The sequence below is a fragment of the Ambystoma mexicanum genome, chromosome 14 (genome assembly GCF_040938575.1).
Source record: "Ambystoma mexicanum isolate Mex_15411 chromosome 14, UKY_AmexF1_1, whole genome shotgun sequence".
NCBI lineage: Eukaryota > Metazoa > Chordata > Amphibia > Caudata > Ambystomatidae > Ambystoma > Ambystoma mexicanum.
In genome coordinates, this window is record NC_090940.1 from 110,500,870 (window position 1) to 110,524,640 (window position 23,771).

The 23,771-nt window shown below is 46.2% G+C and overlaps 1 protein-coding gene across 2 annotated transcripts in view; it reads left to right on the plus strand.

The window, feature by feature from the left end:
* Positions 1 to 23,771, plus strand: part of LOC138527467 (stAR-related lipid transfer protein 9-like) — a 590,857-nt gene that overhangs the window by 415,757 nt on the left and 151,329 nt on the right. For both annotated transcript variants that reach the window (XM_069638652.1, XM_069638653.1), the window contains exon 20: positions 3,618 to 3,724. In XM_069638652.1, the coding sequence (XP_069494753.1) occupies positions 3,618 to 3,724 (107 nt within the window). The remainder of the gene's footprint in view (positions 1 to 3,617; positions 3,725 to 23,771) is intronic.

Below are 23,771 nucleotides of genomic sequence, written 5' to 3' on the forward strand. Positions count from 1 at the left end.
ACACAATCTCTGACCATCTAGTATTTCTAAGAGAGTTGGAAACCTTTCTCTTCCCGGGATAGAGCCCGTTTGTACTGAGGCATTTCCAGTTCAGATTAAGCACTCTCCGCATCAAGATGCCTCTTCAGGGTGATATGTGCACTTTAAAAATGCTTATACAATACAATACAATGCAATATTCACACCATTTGCCAGCTCTTGCCATTTTATGGCTAGATAGTGCCATTATGGCAGAGTCTGACATATGCCTACGCCAGCTGTACATAAGCGGCAAAACTATTAGATTTGCCCAGGCTTGTTTTTTCCATTGTTTGCAAGCGGAAGCGAAGAATGATATGTGTCTGTGATTGTTCAGCATTTTTTGATAGATGCCTTTACGGACTGGCAAAGCTATGCCGAAAGCCACGTCCTTCATATCATCAGAGAATAAGTTCTGTGACGGAAATGCTTGTTGTAGGAGCACTTCTAACCAGTGCAGGGAATGGGCTGGAACAAGACGGAGCGGCGCTTCGCAAAAAATGTCTTGCCGGAGTGCTGTTCCGTCCCCCAGACCCAGGGGCCAGCACATGACTCTGCCAGATCCACCAGCAGACCGCTTTCAGAAGAGTCGGCATGGAGCGCTACATCTAAACTAACTAGTCTTCTACTCGTGAGCTTTCACAAGACTCAGCACTGCAGGCAGAAACTGCCAAAGCCTCACTTACAGTGTTGCCGCAGGCTTCTTAATTATCAGATGTGTGGGCGGACCCAGGCAGGCGCTTCCCCATCCTAAAGAATGATGTGCACCAGACCCACCAATCAATATTTAGCTCTCATAAACTCACAACTCCTCCCACCGCCCAGTCTGCCTCACAAAATCCAACATCACACTAACTAGCATATATGTCCTGCAAGTTACGACCATTTCTTTATTAGGGCGAGTATGGTGACCAATCAAAACAGAAGAATCCATTATGCACTTAAAAGGGCTTCTTACTGAATCACTATAAGACATGTTTAACATTTAAAATTGTGGACATGATATTCCCATAATGCTCTTTGCTTTTATGCAAATCGCTTGGATTGGGTTCTACGAAGAGATACTATGTTGTGCAACCTGGCCAGGGGCCACGCTCCTTAGCACCGCCTCCTCCTTCCCAAAGCCCCACCCCTCCAAAGTGGTGACAGTTCCCCCCAATATATTTTTTCCATTTCCATCACTGCTTCTAACCGATGCCGATTCCTCAGGCCAGAATTAATCCTGATGTTTGGTCGACTTTTAGAAGGGAAACATCCTTATGCAGAGGCGTTGCTAGGGGGTGGGGGGCTGAGGGGGCTATAGCCCTGAATCTTTGGGTTGTAGCCCCGGATAAAAGCTCAGGAGGCTAGCTAGTCCCGAGTCCCAACAGTCCTGACATTGGCCTAGCCCCAGAACTTTTCCAGATCTAGTAACACCCATGTCCTTATGTGAACCAGTCCAATGGCACTGCAAAAAGGTGCTGTTCATATCAAACTGACAAGCCATTTTTCCTCTGCATAAGACGAGAAGCAACCTCAGATGCATGCAGTACGGTTTCATTGGGGGTTGGGGGGCTTATGTCTGAACCTCAGCAAGCACGAGGTCCCCTTCTGAACATGTCCACTTCGCTTTGAAAGTCCCCAAGAGACACGAAATGGGAGGGATAAGACCCATCTAATGCACACTACTTGCTCTAATTGTTGCAAGGTATGAAGCGCACCTGTGATTGTTGAACTCTGATGAGAGCGGTCTTTCATGGACTGAAAAGGCTCGGGTTGAAGGGCTCTGCATTGGGGAAGTAATCCAGCTGAGAAATGCCTGTTCTGCAGTAAAGATGTTCTTACCCACATCTGCTGCATGCGCTTTGATTCTGGGGTGAATGCTGCACTGAGTGGGGGTGCAGAGTCCTACTGAATAGTTCTGCCATAATTGATGCTGTTGTAGAGGGCTTTTCTCACATTTTCATGCTACACTTGTTTGGTAACAGGGTCTCTGGAAGTTCTCCTCTTTGGTCTTTCCTTTTAAGACCTCTGTTGTTCCTTTTTACCTGGTTCTTTTCTGGCCCTTCTTTGTGGCAGTGGCACCGAGTGGCATGAATATTCTGCATAGCTTCTGGGGCTTGGTAGTACAGGGTCCTTGTCATGTCCCAAAATGGCTCTGCCTCAGCCTGCTGCCGCCAAGCCGGAATAATATCCGAAGGCAGCAATCAGGCTGATAGCAGGTATACAGCGATGGCCATCTCGCCCTATCCCTACTCACCAGTGCCAAGCACCCTTTATACATTTGGCAGCTCATGGCAGGCTCTTTCCCACCTCTGTACGGTTTGGGAAACCGTGTTCCTTCAGATAGAGAACGTAAATACTTCCGGGGACTTCCCATGTCCTGATTGTGGATACGCCTATGGTTCTTTACCCCTTGTAATGTGTGGTAGCCTACCAACACTACCCCTACAGCCCAAAACATATGGGTTAGCCTCCCAAAGGCCCCGTTAGAAGAAGTCTATTCTGTCGTAAACCCTGGACATTATTATGATCACTGGCAGACACCAATGGGCCACCATGGTTCCCTTAGGCCAGGGTGGTGCAACCTGCGGCACGCTAGGTGTTTTGGACTACGAATTGCATGACCCGTCAGATTGGTACTTGTGTGTTCTTTATATGGCACGTGTGGCTATTATCCCTCACAATATATTGCCTTCTTCACTCTAAAATCAAACATGCTTCATCTGCTGTGTCATGTAATGTCCCAGGATTATAGACTGTGCTCTTGTTCCATCTGCATGGCCTTTGGGCGCTATAGCGGATCTGAAAGAAAGTAGAACTGGTTTTGTGTTGGTGCAGAGAGAGGAAAAATGCCAGCTTACTTTGCTGTTTAGAAGTACCCAGGTATCGTGTGCAATTCTGTTCCTGGGTGGTTTTGTGTCTAGGGTATGGAGGCATTTGTAATCAAAGGGGAGCTTGTGTACCCGTGATGCTAGGATGCATTGACCAGGACTGAGATATGTATGTTGGTTGTAGAGGTGTAGCGCTCTGATGTTTGATGTCTGTCGGAAGGCTATGCAGTCAACATACGTCAGTGGCTCAGTTGGTATGCATATAGTGTGTTTGAACGTAACGGTTCGGAGTGCTATTATGGGGAGAAGCTGATGGAGGTCCTAATGGATGGCTTGGAGCATCCATCTGGTGTGGTCTTTGCTGTGTCTGGGTAGGGCTGCTCCTCGGACAACGTCTTGGTGTGTTAGTGCCACCCTGTTGCAATAGTGTTGAGCAGACATCTTGGTGTATCCTTGTGAGAGCCGGTATCTTTGGCAGCAGACAGAGAGCTGCATCTGTTCCTGAATAAGAGTGGGAGAATACAGGCAGAGGGAAGGCAAAGCCTTTGGGTATTGGGTAAATTGGGGAGCTAAAAGGTGAGGACAGCAAAAAGAAAGTCAAAGAGGGCAGAGTGCTGGGGGAGACCCTAGGGGAGACTCAAAAAAAAGGCAAGTGCAGTGCAGTTGACCTAGCATCAGCAGACTGCCAGTGAGATAATAATGAGCAGTGAATTTCAAAACGCTTTGCATGTAATCAATATGTGCTTAGTGGTCTACCCATTATTTCGTATTTCTGTCTTTCTGCAGAACAGTGTGGCGTCCATCTTGACTAGAAGTTCCTTGGATTGGCTGGACTTGGATGGAGATTTCTCTATGCCCAAACAGTATGACTTTTCTTCAGTTTCACAAAGAAGGTATGTGGATCTTCAGGGTACCTCAGTTGCTTGTGGTGCTGCCCTAAACCACTAATTATGTCATGCCCTATAATGTAATGTAAACTAGTCTTGAATAGCAAACTTCTGCCATTATGGTGGCATCGCTGCACATAGCTGCTAGAAACCAAAGGATGTCTCACCCGCTAGTCCACTGGGATTTGTCATCCAGGTGGCCAGAACACAGCCATTGTTTTTGGATCCAGTTCTTGGGGGTGGACCAGTGTGGGAGGATCACCTGGGTGAGGGGTCTTCGGGAAGTGGGGGTGAGGCAGCCGATGGTGAGATGCAGTATTTCCCCCCCCTTTTTTGTACAACTAACCCATCCTATTTTTTAGGCTTATCTGAGGTCCCAACCCCTGCCACTTTCTATACAAACACTGAGCTGAGGAAGAGGGCGACTGAGAGTAGCAAGACTAACTCTTATACATTGTACTGGACATGTCCTGTTAATCGGGGTCAGGCAAAGTCAGGCACTTGACTTTAAGTGCATACATCTGATACCAATTAGCTCTCCTCACACGTGATAAAAGGAGGAACCTAGAGACACACTCTGAGCAAGGTGGAAAACGAGTAAGAGCAGAACTTTTGGGGCGATGGCAAACCTACTGCAGCAGAGCGACGGACCACGGGACCAGAGCAGCAGGTCAAGAACCACTGGAGTTCCCTTCTGGAAGTTGTTGCCTCCAAAAGGCTGCGAAAGACACGTGGAGAAGGCCAAATCCTAAAGCAGAAGGCTGCATTGTGTTTCAAGGACACCAGCGACCCTCCCTGTTGAACGGCAGAGTTGGGGAGGCAAGGTCAAGCTTTGGGTACTAACCTTGACTCGTGGATTGGAAAACTGTAATGAGGAAAATGAAACGCACACAGCCGGTGAGTTGGCAAGCGACCCGAGAGACTGGTGTGTGTTAAGGAAAGATTGAAGTTGCAACATTATATCACAAGTGAAGGCTGCATGCATGTGGATCAGACGCGAAGAAAGGCAGACCTGTGAATGAACTTTGAAATAAGGACAGCTGTGACACCAGCGATATTTAGTGACAGAGTAGCCCGGCGAAAGGAAGTTGCCCATTCGAAAGTCTCTGTGAAATGTGAATTGTTTGTAGCGATAAAGTGAATGAACTGTAAAAGCAAAGGGATCATAATTAACACTGAGAGAAGGGGAGGGTAAAAAGCAGAACGTTGAACTTTGAGTCAAAGAGGTCCTGCAGAGGTCTGTAAAGAAAGCCACGCACATTCGAAAGTCTTCGACATCTGAAAACAGTCTGAGCCTGACCGAGGGAGACCCGAAGTGGATACGTTTGGGGAAGGGAGCCCACTGCAAGTAACATGAACTTTTGTTGAGAGGTTTGAGCCTGACAGAGGGGGGCCGGCGTGAACTTTGTATTGAACGTTGTTTGAAAGACTGAAAAGAGAGACTTTAACGTGGAAGACCAAGCGGGCCCGATCCATGTTTTGAACTGTATGTGTGTTAAAAACCCAAGCCAGAGTGTGTCAGCCTGCCTATGGGCACCGCCTTACTCTGTGCTGTCTGACGTGGGGAGGAGAGCTGACTCAGCCATCTTCATCCTTTATGTTATAACACTGACTTTCCTTTGCATACACAGTCCCCTTTACACACTGTTTGTATAAGAGATGGGGCAGGCATTGTTTTTTTTTTAATATAGGCCATATTGATTTGACATAGACTAACTAGGACTGTTTCTTTCCTTATTTCAATGGTCGAGATTACTCCCATTCTAGCATTAGGGCAAGTTAGGAGTTTTTCCAAACCCCATGAAAACAGTTCAATAAACACCCTTGAACTTGCTCTTTGTGTAGCGTTCATACTTTTGATACCATGGGTTCCTCACATAGCCCTATAAGAAAAGAAAAAGGGGGTTGTTCATGGATTAGCGGGGAAGGCAGATTGTGAATCCTGTGGTGTTGATGTTTGCAGGCTTGAAGTACCCGAGTCATGCGTGTATTCAAATTAAAAGGGTTGGGAAAAATGCCTCTCTGACCCTATTCTAGAGCAGTTTCCACCTACCTAAAACCAGTATCTATGGATATGTCTTTGTCGGGATGTCAAATCAAAAAGCCGTCCTTGTGTCCAAAACATTCTATCCTGGCCCTCACAAAAAAACTAAATAAAGTGACAAAGGAAATGTCTATAACCTGATATTTACAAAAGGGTGTTCTTAAAGAAAAGTAGAATGGCTTCAAAGTAATGTTCTCCAAAGTGGAAAATACCTTAATTCCCGAGGGCGATTCCCTTGCCCAGGATTCTTTACAGATATCTCAAATGCCTCTGGGACTCACCATTCTGCATACCTGTGTTGGCCCACAACAATCCTGTTGGATGAACAAAGTTCTCAAAGTCTTATAAGTTCTCTTGCCACAACAGTTCCTTCTTTTAACACAAACACTCTTTCTGCTCGACACTCCTTGAAGGTTGGCACTTTGCCTGGTATGCTTCCCCACCGGGACTCTTCATGCATTTCCAACTGCTTGGACTTCTCTTTGCACTCTCAAATTCCTTAATGTTTTTCTTTATTATACAAGTAGCATTTATCCTCCATCTTGGCTTGGTATATCTAACATTCTTCACTTTTGCTTTACTTTCTGCAATCTCACATTGTTCAAATATCTACTGCCTTTTCTTATTCATATACAATCTTCTTTCTGTTCACTTTTTTTACTTCCCAATACTCTCATTTTCTTCAGTGCGGTCGCCGCTACACCCCGGGGTCCCCACTCTGCTTTGGCAGACTGACCGACTTACTGCAGCTTTTCCATGCTTCCTCATGCTCACACGGCGCACCCTCATCGCTGGTTTCCCACTCTGTGCGGCTCCGATGTCTCTCCAGGATCTCTTGCGGCTTTGCTCTTGCACGCTGGCTTCTTTCTGGCTCCCGGTAAGGGCAATGCTGCTTCTCTTGGCTGCCAGACACCCAGGGACCCTCTCACGATTACTAGCATCGCCATGGCCCACCTTGCTTGCACCATGCTTCCTTCCTACTTCTCTGCCGGCGAACCCTTTCACTTCGCCAAGAGAAGCAAAGAAACACCCTCTCCCCGGTTTCCCCCTTTGTAAGGGAGTTTGCAGTTTCTCCTGGGCTCTGGCACTCTTCTAATGCCCAGTTGTTCCCCTTCTTCCTGAAGAGGGCAGACTGGTCTCCTTGGCTTTCCCAGTCCTCTGCAGCTCACCAGAGGCAGTCAGCGTGCAAGGGTTCCCCCTTCCTTCTTTCGGCACAGCAGCCCAAAGTCCTTCTCTCTGCAACAAAGATTGCATGCAGCCAGGTCCTCCTGGGACCTTTCTCACACTTTCCGAATCTTTCATCCTTTTTATATTGGCTTTGGCCAATAGGATTTGAGGAAGGGCCAGCATGCCGACAGTGGGAAGTGATCATCATTACTCCTCTCCTCTTCTTCGTCCCAGTGTTTGGGGGATTGTGGGAATAGTAGTCCCTTTCTGATAATATTGTACAAATGTTTGCAATAGGTTTTAAAGAAAAACTATGTTTGGAAGAAGAGTATGTGTAGCTGGGAAAAGTGTCTTTCATTATTTTACAAGGCCAGTAAGTAGAGAGCAGGGTCAGGCTTGCACATGGAGGAGGTCACCGCCAGGAAAACAGTGATGATGCCATCGGATTCATCACAGTGGGCTGTGGCTGAGCAGGGGTGTGTGTTTCTGTTTCATCCAGAAGAGAGAGCCCAGTGACGATCAGTCAAAGTCAGCACTGCCAGCACATAGTTAGCCACTAGTGTAAGTGCTGGGTGTGATGGGGATAGAGAGGTGAGCAGTGATATTGCTCCATAAATGCTTTGTGATTGTAGGCATCTTGCTGCCATGTTGGTTGTGTGAGTTGAGTAAGGTGATGAGCATAGGTGAACAAAAGCTTTTCATCAATCTTTTCAACAAAACTCATCATGCATGTTGGAAAGAAGTATCGGACACCTCGAGGGAACTGGTTTTAACCAGACAGGCTGAATGCAGACACAGGCAATGGTTTCTCTTTATCAGTGTCAGAAATGTGAGTGTTAATCTAAGACCAGAACTGGGCCCAAGTGTGGGCCCAATTGTTGTACTATAGCTTCTGTGAATGTGTTCGATCAGATTCCCACTCTGTATTTTTAGGTATGTGTTTTGCAGACCAGCAAGGATGGAAACACCAGGTTGCCAAGACCTCCAGCTTATGTCAAAATCTAATGAACGTATCCGCAGAGTCCAAAGAAAGGGTGAAAAATAGTTACCCTTTTGTGGTTATTGCAAATTACATTAGTTACACGTTAGTATGTTTACATATGAATATACAGGTTGTTAAACAATTCCTTTATTTTAATTCAATTAGCAGCATACTATCATTGATAAAAGATCCCCAATTTTACAAAGAAAAGCTTCCCTGCTTTTGAAACATCATAAACCGATAGATTGGTTTCTTGATTGTATACACATCTTGTCTATTTTAGGAAAAATAGAGTACCAAACTCAAAAACACACCAACATGACTTTTTCCATTAGGTAACATATGCACCATTCTCCAAATATAGTGCAAGCCTGACCTGTTTCAGTCCATGTATGATATGATATGATAAGTCATTTATAACGTGCCTCTGCGCAAGTAGTCCTAGGCGCAACAAGACAGGGGGGAAGACAGATGGAGGATAAGACAAAGGCTCTTACTGGGCCTTGTGTCATTCAGATTGTGCAAGTGCGATAACGCAAGGTGCAGGGAGAAGGGGATGTGTCAGGGGGAGAGTAGGAGGGAGTGCAATCAGGGCAGCAATGCTCTGAGTAAGTGCAGCCAGGGCAGTGTGACTCTGGGTAAGTGCAAGGAGGCAGCGGACTGTAGCGGTTACAGTTACAAACCCTACACACGCAGTAGGCCTGGAGGCAATGCAGGGGAGCCTGATCAAGGAGGAGCCTGGTACTGAGAAGGCCATCCTTCAGGGTTAGGCAGCCAAGAGGAGGTCTCAGAGAGAAAACATTGTATTTTTGTTTTAGAAAGGAGAAACCAATTTCTTGTTATGCGGCACACATCATAAAATGAAAAGAAAGCTCTTCAAAAATGGTAAAACATTTTTACGTCATGAGAGGGAAGTAATGAGACTTAGTTTTAACATTATTTTCCTAATAACCCCCCCCCCCCGTAATAAACCCCAAAGGAAGAACGTAGGGAAAAGTACCTGGGGGGAATATAAAGGGATTTACCTCCCGCTATTCGAATCCTAAACCAGATAAAAAAAATACAATTGTTAAAGTTTTTTCGCCTTACACAAAATCAAACACCATAAGAAGTGTTCAAAGGAGAGGCAATTCTCTTAGTATAAAATATGGGGAACATAGGTTTAGTTAGCAGAAGATGAAGGGATAAAATGAAATTAATATGGTGATAAATGAAGGGTGCAGTGAAAATGTAAATATTGGTAGTTGACTTACCCACTGCTTTGAAAATTCATCAATGAAGAGAAAAATGTTTGAGGATACATTCCTAAATATATTGAAAGACTGGTGTCAGTTTGGGGGTTTCTAGACAATTACACATAAACATACTATTTCATAAGAAGAAGATGGCCAAAAAAGTAAGAACTTTTTTATGAAACTAAATAAAAAAAACAAGTACCTCATAATTTGATGGTGCAAAATATCTGTGTCTGTTGGAACCAGATATACCTGTGAGGAAATGCTAAAAAGAAGGGGATTCACACATTTCTGGCACACTTACATTTTGGACAATGGTACCCCTCGCCGGAAGTGGGCTAGGAAGTACCATAACGGTGGCCATCTTCGTAGCAAAAAAAGCAGAGATCACAATAGAAATGGGTTTAGCCATGTTACTCAGTGGATTCTGAGGCAGAATCATAGAAACACATGTCATTATGACGAAAGTCGGGGAATAGAGCTAATTGTGAAAATGAATATCTACACTGAAACAACCAAACAAAAAAGGGCAGTTATGCAAAATGAAATGTGTACTATTGTCTGATAGTAACAGTGAAAGCACAGTAAAGCAAATGGTGCCTTTTTTTTTTTAAAAATCAACAGAGGGTTTCAATTTGAGAAATCACAAGACATATGCAGAGTTAAAAATGTCCATTATGGTATATAGAATGGTGATATACATTTAAATATCCAAATTCAATACAATTAAACCATCAGGAGAGCTCTCTCATACACAACTAAGGTCTTAATTAAGGACGGAGACATAACTATTACCTATGATAATTGAATGTGGTTCAGGTCTGAAAGGCTTGCCTTCCACATTTGCACCTGCAACAAAAGTGGTCAGGACCGTCCAACATATGTCACTTCATTGTGTCCCTTGTTTACAGAGTGGTTGACCAGAGGGACTTTTAGCTGTTTGTTGCAAATCCAATGCAGCGTTCCACTATCTGTGTCTGAACTGTTCTCATGGTCATATTATCTTGTATTATTTTATTGTTTAAAGTGTGGACTTAGCTCGATAGCAGCGGAGTGCTGTACACAGCTGTACACAGTGTGGGTAACCAGCGTCCGGGCAATGTATTTGACATCACAGGGGCAAGTGATCCAATAGATCACTCTCTGGGGGTTACAGTTTGTTAACTTTTGTTGTGGCTGTAACTTGTGCAAGCCAAGACCAATTACCATGTTGGACATGGTAAGTCTTCGGACTAAAACAGTGCCACTGGGATGATGGTCTGGTATTGATGGCAGACTCCAAGGTTCCATGGTAGTAGGTTGGTGGTGTAGGTGGGCTTACATTCATGTGGACCACATTGTCCAGAATACTAAAACTCCTCTTAAAGGCAAAAAGTGGTTTTCGTAAGTGTGATGGACCCTTTTGCAGAAGGTTCCAATATTGTACAATAATCTTCATTTTGTTAGAAATGGCCGCATATATATATTCAAAGCCATTCAGGTTAGACAATCAGAATCATTATTTCTAGTTCTTCTTATTTCTAAAAGAGATGGTCTGTTGACATTGGAGCCTCTTTTTAAAAGAGTTCCTTATCAATTTGGAGGAGTAGCCTTTTTGTGCACGTTTTTGGGTGAACATGGCATTTTCTTCCTCAAAGTCCTTCCTATTGCTCCTATTTTTGTTGAAATATGTCATTCCTAAAACAATGAATTACTGGCTGAGGGTTTGGGCAGGACCTTTACTCATCACAATATACTTTGACGAGTTTGCCCTCATCTGTGTATATTGTGATGTAGCGAAATCATTTAACTTACAACTGATATGGCCTTTGAATTTAAGTTGGGGATCCAGAGTGTTAAGTCCTGCGATAAATGATATGGCAGATGCTTCTGAAATCTACCAGACCACCATCAATATCATTTCTCCAAAGTACTATGTGATTTAAAAAAAAAGCAATTTTAAACAGGATAAATATACATTTCCTCAAAATGTTCAAAATATAGGATGCCTATATTGGAAGCAATGGTGGCCCCCATTGTCATTCCTTCTATCTGATGGTGAGAAAAAGTTACTCTGTGTAGTGACTGCTGACTTATTTTGCAGCACCAACAAATCTTGTCCTTTTTTGATTTTTGTGTGAAGACCAGCATCTGTGTGTCCTTGGCCCCATCGCCCCCATGCCGAGCCTCACCCTTCAGTCCTTTTGCAACCCGCGAGATTGTGCCCAGACTGATAACTGTTTTTTTAAGAGGGGAAGACAAGTGAGCATACGGAGGACAGGGGACTCTAGACTAGGAGTACAGCAGTCACTATGTTGAGTAACCTTTTCGTACTCCTACGTTCTGTCCCATTTCCTCCATACTTTTGGGTGACTCCAAAGCATTGGGTACAGTTAGGTGGATGGTCCTTTCGCCAGTCTATTTCAAGAGGTAATAAGAACTGCCTGGCCAAACCTCCGTACTAGAGCTCGTATCCAGACAGTAATGTCTATAAAAGACAGATTGAATTGTCCACTTAGCTGCCCGGCAATGGAATCCCAGGCTTCTGAAACACGACAGATGCTGCTTTGGCTCTTACCAAATGAGTGTGAAGTCCCTCCGGTTTCCAAAAAGATGAGGAATTACTGAACTTTAGCCTTTCCAAGTAGAATTTCAGGGCCCTCCTCATCTAAACACCAGTGAAGGGTTAGGAAAAAATACCTGTAAGCATATCTCCTGGTTAAGGTGAAGGAGAAATTACTTACCAGTAATGTTCTTTCTATGGATTAATCTCCCGCAGATTCCTAATCCGATTCCTCATCGGATAAATATCCATTCCAGCATCAGCTGTTCAGAAACTTTTTCGACAGGGGGCATAGTACGACTCGACTGTCGATCCCTCCTGACTCGACCAAGCCACTGGTCGGCTCCAGACGCAACTTCGGCTGCCATATATACTAAGGCACTATGCCCCTGCACCTTCGTACCTGCAGCTCACCTACACGGCAGACGTGATTGCCACCAGAAAAGCTGTGTTCACACGTCGAATCTTCTCCATCTGCATGCATACAGGGATCTGGTAGAGGGTCTGCATGCTGCCAGTAGAACCTCAAGTTCCTTTTCTGAGAGGTCCAAGTCATCATATCTCACCCTCTCAAGCATCACACATGTAGGTTGAGGGATTCTGGGCTTGTGAAGTACCCGGCCTTCCGACTGGGACACGAGATCTGGCCGTCGAGGCAACTGGAGAAGTGGCCAGATGGGCAAGTCTAGGAGCTCTGAGTACCATGTCCTCCTTGCGCAATCCGGGACGATCAAGATCATGGTTGCTCGAAACCTCCTAAAAACCCACGGTATGACGGGTATCAGAGGGAAGGCATAGTGTAGGTCGAAGACCCACTCCAGCATGAATGCATCCCCTAGAGCAGCTTTCACTGGGAATTCCATCAAGCAAAACTGTCTGCACTTCGTGCTGGTCCTCGTGGCAAACAAATCCATTGTCGGGGTACCCCACTGAGCGAAGATCTCCTTGAGAACATCCTGGCACACTTTCTACTTGTGTGAGACCTTGCTCTGCCTGCTCAGAGCATGAGCCAGCCCGTTCTGTCCTGCTAGATGGACAGCTGAAGCGGAGATCTGGTTCTCTAGCCAAAGTTGCAATACCTCCTTAAACAGGGGCAGAGACCTAACACCCCCTTGTTTTTTGAGGTACTGCATGGCCACTGTGTTGTCAGAACGTGCTTCACCATGGGGGAGGGCGCAAAGGCCATCAGGGCTAACCTGATCGCCCGCATCTCCAGCCTGTTGATATGCCAACAGCATTCCATTGGTGACCAAAGGCCTCTCCCCTGCTAGACCCCGCAGTGAGCGCCCCAAACATTCAGTGATGCATCCGTGACCACCTGGAACTGGGGCCAGGGGCCAAAAGGGTTCCCCTGTCCTCGTGTTTTTCTCTGATGGACCACCAAGATAAGTTGTTGGCCACTGACTTCTACACTCTGAGAACGTCCTTCATGGCATCAAGCTACTTGGATTACATATCCCTCAACAGACACTGCAGAGATCACATTCGCAGTCTGGCCTCTGGCACCAGAAAATGTAGGAAGCCATGAGACCTAAGAGGCAGAGGAAGGAAGCAGCTGGTAGGTTGTTGTGGTCTTGGGAGAGCGCTACCATTTGCCTGACACTGGTCACTCTTTCTTCAGGAGGAAAAGCCTTCCCCACCCTTGCGTCCAGGACCGCTCCTATGAACTGGAGCGTCTGTGTCGGTGGGAAGTGGGACTTGGGACTTCTGGAAGTTTAGGGAGAAGCCCAACCAAGCTGACTTGATACTTGCTGCAGGGACTTCCCTCGGATCAGCCAGTCATCCAGGTATGGGAATACGTGAACACTGGATCTCCTGAGGTGCGATGCCAACACTGTCATCACCTTGGCGACGACCCCAGGTGTGGAAGTTAGGCCAAAGGGCAGCACCTTAAATTGGTAATGAGTGTCCCTGATGAAGAATCTCAGGAAACGCTTGTGCTTCCCATGGATAGGTGTGGAGTTCTGTTTTTTAGCAAAATGACTCTGACATCAAGGTGTGGATGTCAATCATGACACTCACTCCAGATTCCATTAGGATGCAGGATAAGACCAGATCCTTACAATAGGCACATGAAAATAAGCGTCCTAAAGATCCAGCAACACCAACGAATGCGGATGCTGCAGAGCCGGGAGAATTTCTTTCAGCGTCACCATGTTGAACTTGTCTTTCCTCTGGACCTTGTTCAGGGCCCTGTGGGCCCTGTGGTCCAAAATGGGATGGAGTCCTCCTCCTTTCTTGGGCCCCAGAAAATAATGGTAATAACAGCCTGATCCTCTGTTCGGATAGCACCTCTTCCACGTCAGCCTTCAATAACGGGGCTCTCAGTTCTTCCTGGAGCTCCTGTTCTGGTGGTTGTTGAGGGGAGGGTGGCTGTTTGCTTAGAAAATGTTAAGACAGTATCCCCATTCAACGAGCTGCAATGCCCAGCCGTCGCAGGAGATCTGTTTCCACTGAAGTGCTTGGATAGAGAGAACTGAAAGCGGCTTAGTGGGCTTTGTCACGCCTGCCGTAGCTGCCACAGTCTGCTGGCCCCTAGAGGCTCCTCTGCCCCCACCGGTATGCAAAAAATGCCTCTGCCCTTGCCTGGCTTGCGGGAGCTGTGCCCTCTTTCGAAACAGAATGTAACGTCTGTAGCCCCTTCCCCTAGAGAAGAAGCCGAACGATCGTTTGGCAGGACTCATCAGCCTCTGGGGCGTACTGGTTCTCGCTGTCGAAAGCTATGTCCAACAGCTTAGCTTGGACATTTGGCGAGAAACCGGAACTGTGCAGGTAGGCTTAGCTCCTCAGCACAGTGGATGACCCCCATTGCCCTGCCCCCGCAATCTGCAGTGTCAAGGCCCGACTGCAGTGCTTGGCAAGTCACCTCTTTGCCATCATCTGCTATATGCAAAAAACCCATCCGTCATCTCACCAGCTGGGATGTGCTCTGCTGCCTCAGCAAGGAACCTCCACAGCCCGTGGGAGTACTTTGCGAATGCACGGGATGCATTCACTGCCTTCTGGGCCACACTGCATGCGGCAAATTTGTTCTTGGCCAGGGCATGCGTTTTCTTAAATTCCCTACCCGTTGGCAAGCTAGAGGTAGACCTGGCCTGCCTGGAGCTCACTGTGGTGGCTGGCACCACTAAGCCCTCTGGCATTGGGTGGGAAGAAAGAAAAGGCAGCCCCCCCCCCCCTCGCCAGCTTATATTTTTTGGCAAACTCTGAATCTACAGCTGAGTGGAGCGAGGTCTCTGCCACAGAGTAGTAATGGGGTCTGCAATGGCATTTTTTTTTTTTTTTTTTATTTTCATTTAGTTTATACAAACTTTAGAAAATCTTTTTATATCAAAACTTATACATTATAGAATATACAATGTCCAATTGCCTCCTCAGCTCTGTCCGAGGCTCAAATTTTTCCCTTAAAATTCCTCTATCTATAATACCTCGTCCTCATTTCTCAATGTCTCGTTTATCAAACATTTGATCTACGCCGCAGTCTCTTGGAGAATCCCTACTCGGGGTTCTTTCGTATGTGAATTATGTCTGTGTTTGTTCCTCCATTTTTCCCCACATGATTTCTATTTGTTTCAAGAACAATGTGAGTGCCACCGCCAGTTTTTTGTTGTTACTGCAGTGTAGCCTTCCCCACCATTCTTCCTCACTATACGTGGAGACTAATTTTCTTTCCGTTGCCAGGTATTTTGTTCTTAATTCCATAAGTTCGCTGCAATAAAGTATCAAATGTTTTAGTGATTCTGACTCTATTCGGCAGAGACGGCATGTTGTATCTTCGTTTTGCCATTTCCTGTTATAGATTTGGGCTTCTTTAGTTTCATATAGATTCAATCCAAATCGCAGATATGCCCTCCTTAGGACTTTACATGGAAACAATTCAAGGTATTGGGTTAGCTGCATTCTCCCTTTTGCTTCTCCAGGATGGTTCTTCATACATTTGGGTGAATTTCTTTTTTCTATTGTTTTAATCCAGTCCAGATCCATTAGTTTTTTTTTCACTCCATTTGGGTTGTTGACCAGCTGTTTCTCGTCTACTTCTATCTCTTTCAAAATCCTTTTACAGTTTGCTCTCCATTGCTGGAGGATCGAGTGGGGCTGTATACTGTTCCGTTCTACCAAGATTTCGAATTGGGGGACACAATTTTCAATTGTTTTCCTATACAGGTTTAGCATGTTCCATGTGATCTTCGCATCTAACGTTGCTACACCAACTTCATAGATTACACAAGCGGTCGGGTAACTTTGGGGAATTTGCAGAATCTTTTTCCAAAAGTGCCCCTCACATCTTGCCCAGATCTCACTGGAACATCCGAACAAACATTCCGCTCCGAATATTAATGCTGGGATTACCTTGCTTTTATAGAAATTGATCACTGGCTTATATGAGAATTTTCCATATTTGTTATGGATTACCCGGGCTTGTGCTGTCAGCTGTTTACATTTACTCAGGATCTTAGCTACCATAGGTTCATCTCGCAGGCTTGAGTTTATATACACCCCTAGGTATCTGCTGCATTTTACTTTTTTGAGTTTTCCATTTCCGAGTGACCATTGGAATTGACGTTTTCTTAACGAGGTACCCTTTAGATTTTCTAGGGTCAGGATCTCTGATTTCTCTGCATTGACCTCCAAGCCCATTTTTATTGTATATTCTTTAAGTGCTGTTAATTTGCGTTGAAGGCCTATTGGTGTCAGATCTAAAATTACCATATCATCTGCATACAGGAGCCAACTAACTTTGTTTCCGTTTATCGTGGGAGGCGTGCTACGCACTTCCTCAAACACCCTACCCACTTCAGATATGTAGAAGTTAAATAGGGTAGCGCCCAGTGGACAGCCCTGTTTTATCCCTCTGGCCGTTGGTATTGATTTTGAGTGATTTCCCTGGTCGTCCAATCGAATTTTTACCGATGTTTGCGAATATAATTCTTTTATAGCCAGGATAAGGCTCAATGGGCAGCCACGATCTTTCAAGTTTTGCCATAGCGTTTCTCTGTCTACCCCATCGAACGCATGAGCCAGATCAATCAGAGCTAAATACACTTTCTGGCCCGATCTAATTGCTTCCATTTTTACTAGGTTCAATATTAGCAGATTTAGGTTACATCCCACGCCTTTTACAAAGCCTGCTTGTCGGACGTCAATTGACTTACTTTCTTTTAGCCATGTATTCAGTTTCTGTAAGAGCATAGTTGCAAAGATCTTCCCAAGTACGTCTAGCAGGGCAATTGGCCTGTAGTTTGTTGGTTTCAGGCGACATCCTTTCTTAAATATCGGCACTATGATGCCTTCTTTCCATGATGCAGGGATTCTACCCTCTTGTATGATGTTTTGAAATAGTCTTTCACAAAACGTGGATCATTCATCGATGTTTTGTTTCAGCATCAAATTTGATAGACCATCTGGCCCTGCTGCTCTTGAATCACTACATTTTTTAATACAGGTTGATATATCTATGCGTTTGAAGGTTAGATCCCATGGTTGTATTTTCGGGAAAACCAATGGCATTTGCAAACTGTGTGGCTTTTTACTCCATTTTTCTAAAACGTGGGCTGTAAAATGCCACATTATTTTTAAAAAATTGTTGAACCCCGGGAACCACACTTGGTTGCTTCAGGCTCCCTCGCCCGCAAATTTAGGGGAAACATTTACACCCTTCCAATTAAAAAAATGAGCCAGCCGCCACTGGATGGCAGACACACAATCCCTAAGGGAGCGTCAGTGTACACAAACTACCGACTGCTCCATAATCTGAGATCTGTGTTTGTTCCTGCTTTCAGCTCCTGGGTGTGCAGTAGCGACCATGGTTGGAGATCAATGGAGTCCAAGGTGGAGCTCGTGATATTCACCCCAATGATAACCAGGGAACTCGCCCATTGGAGTTTTGATTAGGAAACACTTTCCATTCCAATATATGCACCTCACAACTGCCTCCCCAACTGAAGGCCTTTACACACCTTACACTGAATGAATTCTTCCCATAAGTGGGCTTGGTGCGCTATATACATGTACAAATAAATAAATAACATAAGTGCTCCTGGGATACAAAACTGCACCAACTGAAACCACCTGAACCCCAGAAAAAAACCTATTTACATTTTTCGACTGTCCTTTTTCATTTGAAAACACACAAGCTCAATGCATTTTGGTAATTTGCGTAGGCAGGGAGGTTTTCACAGCTGTAGGAAAGGGGGCCTTTGAACCTCCTTTTTTAACTGGGCCCCACACATTGACGACATTGCTAAACCCACTGCCCCCACAAGGAGAACCTCAGCAGCCCACCCTTCCCAGTGTGGGCGCTCTTGTCAAGCTTTTTTGTGTGTTGATCCCCGTAAGAACTAAGTGCTTCATAAAACCTAAAAAGAAACAAACAATTCTGTTCCTCGTTTACTTGCAGGCTGCAAGGTTGTTGCCACTCATATCGTGACGCATAACAAAATTCCAAATAATAAATATCACAAAACACCCATCCCGCTTTCGTGATACTCTTGGGAGCCCTGCCACATCTTTTTATTATCTAATTAAGGCAGTAGTACGCAGGACGACAGCTCCGGGTGGCCCACAGTGCTGAGTCGGTGGCGTGAGCAGTGTGGGAGAAAATACAGTATATTACGCACAAGTCGAGGGTACAGGCGGGTGGAAGGTGCCCTCAGGGGGTGGTCTCACCCCCCCCCCCGCCCCCCGCCCAACTAAAATGAGACACATTGACCGTCTTCTTTGAATTCAAGCTGACCTCGGGGATTGAACAGCAGTCGCCGGGTTTGGAGACCAGACACTTCACCACTGCACTATATTTAACCTGATGAAAAAATGCAAACAACTAAAAGGTGAAATGTCCCCTTTCGGTACTGCCTGTTCCAGGGAAAATATTTTTATTGGTTCTTGGAGTTTAAAATGTGCACACCTTTCAACGTTTTCAAAAACGCTATTAGAAAAAAAATATCCTCTCTTGGTTTTGTGTTTGTTGTTTTTATGAAAGGCACATGCCACTCGTCCTGTGCAATTTGGGTGGTTATGCAAAACCAATTCAATGAAATGTGCATATTTCACCTTGTTGTGCTAATTTCTGGCAACAGTCACATCGCATTGCGTTTGTTGACGAGTCCCCCCACTTTCGTTTTTAGGACTTGACACCTGCTACAAAAAAGGGATCTGTGTGGCAGGGTGGGGGGCTGGATTAGACCTTTTAATTGCAGTAGTTATTTAGGCATTGGAGTTTCGACATTTTCTCTCAGGCATGGCAGTGACCCTCTAAGCTTCACTGTCAGTTAAAAACCGATATTCTGACTCATTCCCCCAACCCCACTGAATTTTCAGAGGCATGGGGGGTTCGGGGGGAAATGGTCTCCGATCGGCTGCAGGGTAATAGGCCGTCTGTTGTTAATCACAGTACCACAAGTCTCGCGCAAAAACAAAAAAAAACGGGCCACAGACCGGTTTAGTAAAGCAAGCACAAGCTTTCAACTGGCGACGTGAGCGTTTCCTTGGCTACTGGATGCCAACACGCTGGTGATGCCCAGAGGGCGTCCAGGGCGTGCTACTCGGCCCGAGCAGCTTGCTCTGCCGAGGCGCAATAAGGTGAGAGGCCACAGCAGCACCCTCGCCGCACACCTTCTCCCTATTCTACGATGGGACTTGCGGAAAGGTCACACGGAGCGTCAGCGGCGACCCGGGACTCCATACCCCGCGCACACTCCTCCTCCGCCTCGTGTTAAAGATCGGCTGGAAAGGAACGCGTGGAGGGAGCGCCTGATCCTACCAGCCTTGGTAAACAGTTCCCAAAATAAAAGCCTACGTCCGCAGATGCGGTTCAAGGTGATCTGCGCTGCATATAACACGTTCTGGTTGTTTTCCCGGAATCGCACATCTCCCTCGGATTTGATCCTCCTCGTGCCAGTGCTGTCTGGGCTCAGCCACATCTCCTGCGCCAGCGGCCTGCGCTTCCTTTCACATCCAGGAGGACCCGGGGCGCGAGCAAGCGAAGTGGCACAAGGTGAGCAGAAGCTTAAACATCTTGCATGCGCGCAGATGCCAACAGGCACCAAGTCCCCCGGGAGATGCTCGTTCAGTCGTCATTACTTCTGTGCATTCTGGGACTCGTAGTTCCTGGATTTCTGATGCAGCCATCAAAACTACAAGTCCCAAAATGCAAAGGAGAAAAACAGGCGAGCATCTCCCGAATGGTAAGTGGTCATATTAAATTTGTATGTAGGTGTGGATTACCCACGACAAGGCACGTATGCAATTACGTGTAGTGTGAGTATTTGGGAGGAAGGGTTTTTGTTTCTCTTGTGCGTCTTCTATAGGCTGCTTGAACACCTAGACACCATCTCACTTCGGGAAATCCTTGCTTTGGAACCAAAAACACCTGCCATTCTGGGACTGATGTTTCCTTTTCCCTCTCCGGTTGTTTCGGATACAACTCCCATCTACCTATCTGCAACGATGCCTACCTAAATACTGCCCTTCCCGAGCCCTCCCCTCATCTACCTCCGACCTTCTGCGAGTGAGCTGGTTCTCCAAGCAGAGATTTGGAGGGAGATCTTCCTCCTCAGCAGGGGCCTTCCTCTGGAGCAGCCTCCCTCTTCCTTCTCTCTCCATCTACCCCTCTAACTTCTCTCTCTGCTCTATCCCTCTCTACCTCCCCTCCCACACAGCTGGCCGCTTGGTGTACCTCAGAGTCTCACCGGTCCCTGGCACCCTCGCCAGTCCTCTCGCACTTGCCTCCCGGCCTGCACTTGCCTCATTGCTACTGCATTTGGTAAATGACCTCTAAGAGTGGCATCACTCAGCACTTACCCCAGTTTTCTGACTGACTGGGTGCACTTGGACCCCACCCCTCCCCCTGCACGTGTCCTCTCGCCTGCACCTCTGTGCACTTGCACGATCTGAACGGACCATGCCTTGAAGATCGTCCTTCTATTCTCCCTGTCGCCCCTCCTTGCATGGTTGCTCCTCTGCGTTCTTGGAAAGACTGCAGAATCGTTGTCAGACCTATTTGCTGTTATCTACAGCGCTAATTGTATTATATGCACTCACTCTGCCTGTCTAGACTTGTACCATTCAGAAATTCAAGGACTCTGAATGACTTTTGTTTTCTCCACTGTTCCCACCCTCCTTGAGGGCCTTGAAACACGTGTTTTGTGTATAGGCGCTTTACAAATAAACATTACCATACCAGGGCTAGCCAGTATAGTCAATGGTGAGGGCTCATGGGAATTGTAGTGCAAAACATCTGGAGATGCACACGTTGCAGACGGATGTGTGGGTCTGCACATTGAAGCATGAACTGGCATCACCCATTCCATTGAGCTAATTGCCACCTACAGTATCAAAACTGTTTTCTAATATTACGTAAACTGCACAAGGGTTTTCTCTGGCATTGATGTTGTTTTCAGTGTAAAACAGTGCTGTGAAGCAGTCAGAAGACAGCCTATTAGTCCTATAAATATTGTCCTGGGAGGATAGCTCAGCAGCAACGTGCTCGCTTTGGAAGCAAGATGACATGAAGCAACACAGGTTCGATCCCTGGGTCCTTGCTTAGAGACCTTCTGGTGATTAAGCGCATTATAAATATGCAACAAAAAAACAAACAATTACTGTAACAGCGCCTCGATGCCCGCGGGCTATGTAAACGCTTTAAAAATGAAAAAATTAAATATCAAAACAATTAGGGCATTAAGCTGTTGAGTTCAAAGGACCCACCGTCCATGCTCCCGCCTGGGCTGCCATATTTTTTCCTGTAGACAGGGAACTGCACCTACAGAATAAAGAGGAGTGCACTTACTGCAAGGCCAAGATGAGCGGAAGTGGCAGAGGGGCATCGCTTTATCTTGGTCAACAGTAAGTCCGCTGGCAGCTTTCCATTTCATATTAAAGGCATTAGAAAAATAGGGCATTTCCAGTGGAAAGTGCCAGAGAAGGAAGACCCTGACACTTCATTCTGGGTACTGCAGGCAGCACCAGAGGGCCCACGAAAGACTGGAAGAGGCGCACTCTGAAGCTGCATTGTGGGAGACCTAGTTCTGTGATCCTAGTACCAAAGTGTCTCATAAACGCTGTGAGACAATGGACACTCAGACACTGAATTCTGGGAATCGTAGTCGCCATTACAAACGGGTCTAATCAAGTCTGTGAGAACAGGAAAGCTCAGACACCCAACTCTGGGACTCTTAGTCACTGTGCCAAAGGTCGAAGGGAAGGAGAGCTCTGAATCTGATGTTGCATTGTGGGAAAAGTAGTCCCAGTACCAAAGCGTCCCGTAAAGATTGTGAGAGAAAGAAAACTCATTGAATTCTGGGAATCGTAGTCAGCATTACCAAGTGTCCTATCAAGACTCTGAGACAAGAACTACGCAGACATTGTGCTCTGTGTGGTGAAGAATCAAAGGGTGTATAAGAAACTTTGTGAAAGGGGCTGTTTCAAATGCTTAGTAGTTGTGTCTGGAAAAATATACATTTTAGACACTTTCACGCAAAACGCACCATCCTAAAAAGATGAAGCCAGACGTTTTCTGTTGAAAAACGAAATAAAAGCAACGTAAAGAGAAGTAATAACACTTGATGTGCGCTTCTTCTGTCGGTTCGCCACAGGGGGTCTTGTAGCATGTGTGTGTCTCTATGTTAAAGTCCACGAGCAATACATTGATTTAACATGTAAAGGCTCGAGGAATGTTCCTTTCCATGCTGACCACACAGGAGAACGAATGGGACATAAACAGGCGGTTGGGTTTCTACCCATGTCCCTAGCTAAGAACGTACTCTGCAGTATGGCGGTGCGGTAAAGAAACGGGCGTAACGGAATTAGCACCACTTCTGCCTCACTGCCATATTAAGAGGTTGAAGGTCACGTGGAGGGAAAACCGGCAGCAATTGGATCGAGGGCCATCCTTCACATTACCGAGGGTGACCAGATCAACAAAAAAAAAGGAGAGACAGATATAGAAGTAGGACTAAAGTAAACACAAATAAAACTGTAGTCCTATTCCTATGTGGCTGGCCTGTTGCAGGGGAGGAGAGCGACTGGGGAGGGGAAAGGGGAGGAAGTGGAGGTGTGAAAAGCATTCACGCCCCATTCACATGCAGGAAGAGTCGCGCTGGGCCCAATTTCGGGATTTTCGAAAATCAGGTCGTTGCAAAAACTAGGACCACAACCACCCACCCTTCGAATCCCGGGACAGGGACAGGGTTTATAAAATTCAAAAACTCCCGGGACCCCAGGACGGAGGGCGATTTCCTGGGACTGTCCCGGGAAAACCAGGACGTCTTGTCACCTTAACATTACCCCACAATAAATGGAGGATATTCTGCAGGTGACATTTTTTGAATTTTTTTTATTTCATACAGTTTAAACTTTTGAAATATTTACATCACTTACTGTAATATGCTCCACATGGACCTCCTCACGCTCTGCTGTCGGACTCACGCTCATCCATGCCAAAGAAGGGGGCCGACACAGAGCTGGGGTGCAACACGTCTTTATTCTGGTGCCCAAGCTCTAACTGCCTTGCGGGCGGTAACCCTGCCCCTTCACACACGCGGGTCGCAGCCCGCGAAACAAACACAAACATAAACAGAGGACTTCCATCCAAAGAGAGAGAGTGAGGACATCACACCCTCCCGTCACTAAACCTTAAGTCCGGCTCAGTTCATTTCTTCGATGAGGCGATGGGGTTTCCTTTTCGTTCTCGTTGGTCGACTCTCAGTCCTGGTCGACGGGTCTGTCCGGGTCTCGGAAACTATATCTCCGTCCGAGTCTTCCCGGTCTCCTTCATATGGGACGTCCCAAGGAGCGAGTTCATCACTCAAGTTTGGGTCACATAGAGCTGGGGCCCTCGACACTCGTCTGAAGTGAGACGAGTTTCTCGTTATGGACTTGCGGTCTCCCTCCGCAGTGATGAGAGACCCCTTCTTGTGGATGATGAGGAGAGGGTCCTCATGGAATGGTGCTATGTTTTTCCGATACTGGGGCTGACGGACTACCACCATGTCTCCGGGTGCCAAATCACTTGTTTTGGCTCGTCGTGTGGAATCCGCAATTCTTTTCATGTTTTCCTTCATGCGTGTGTCCTTCTCCCTCATTTC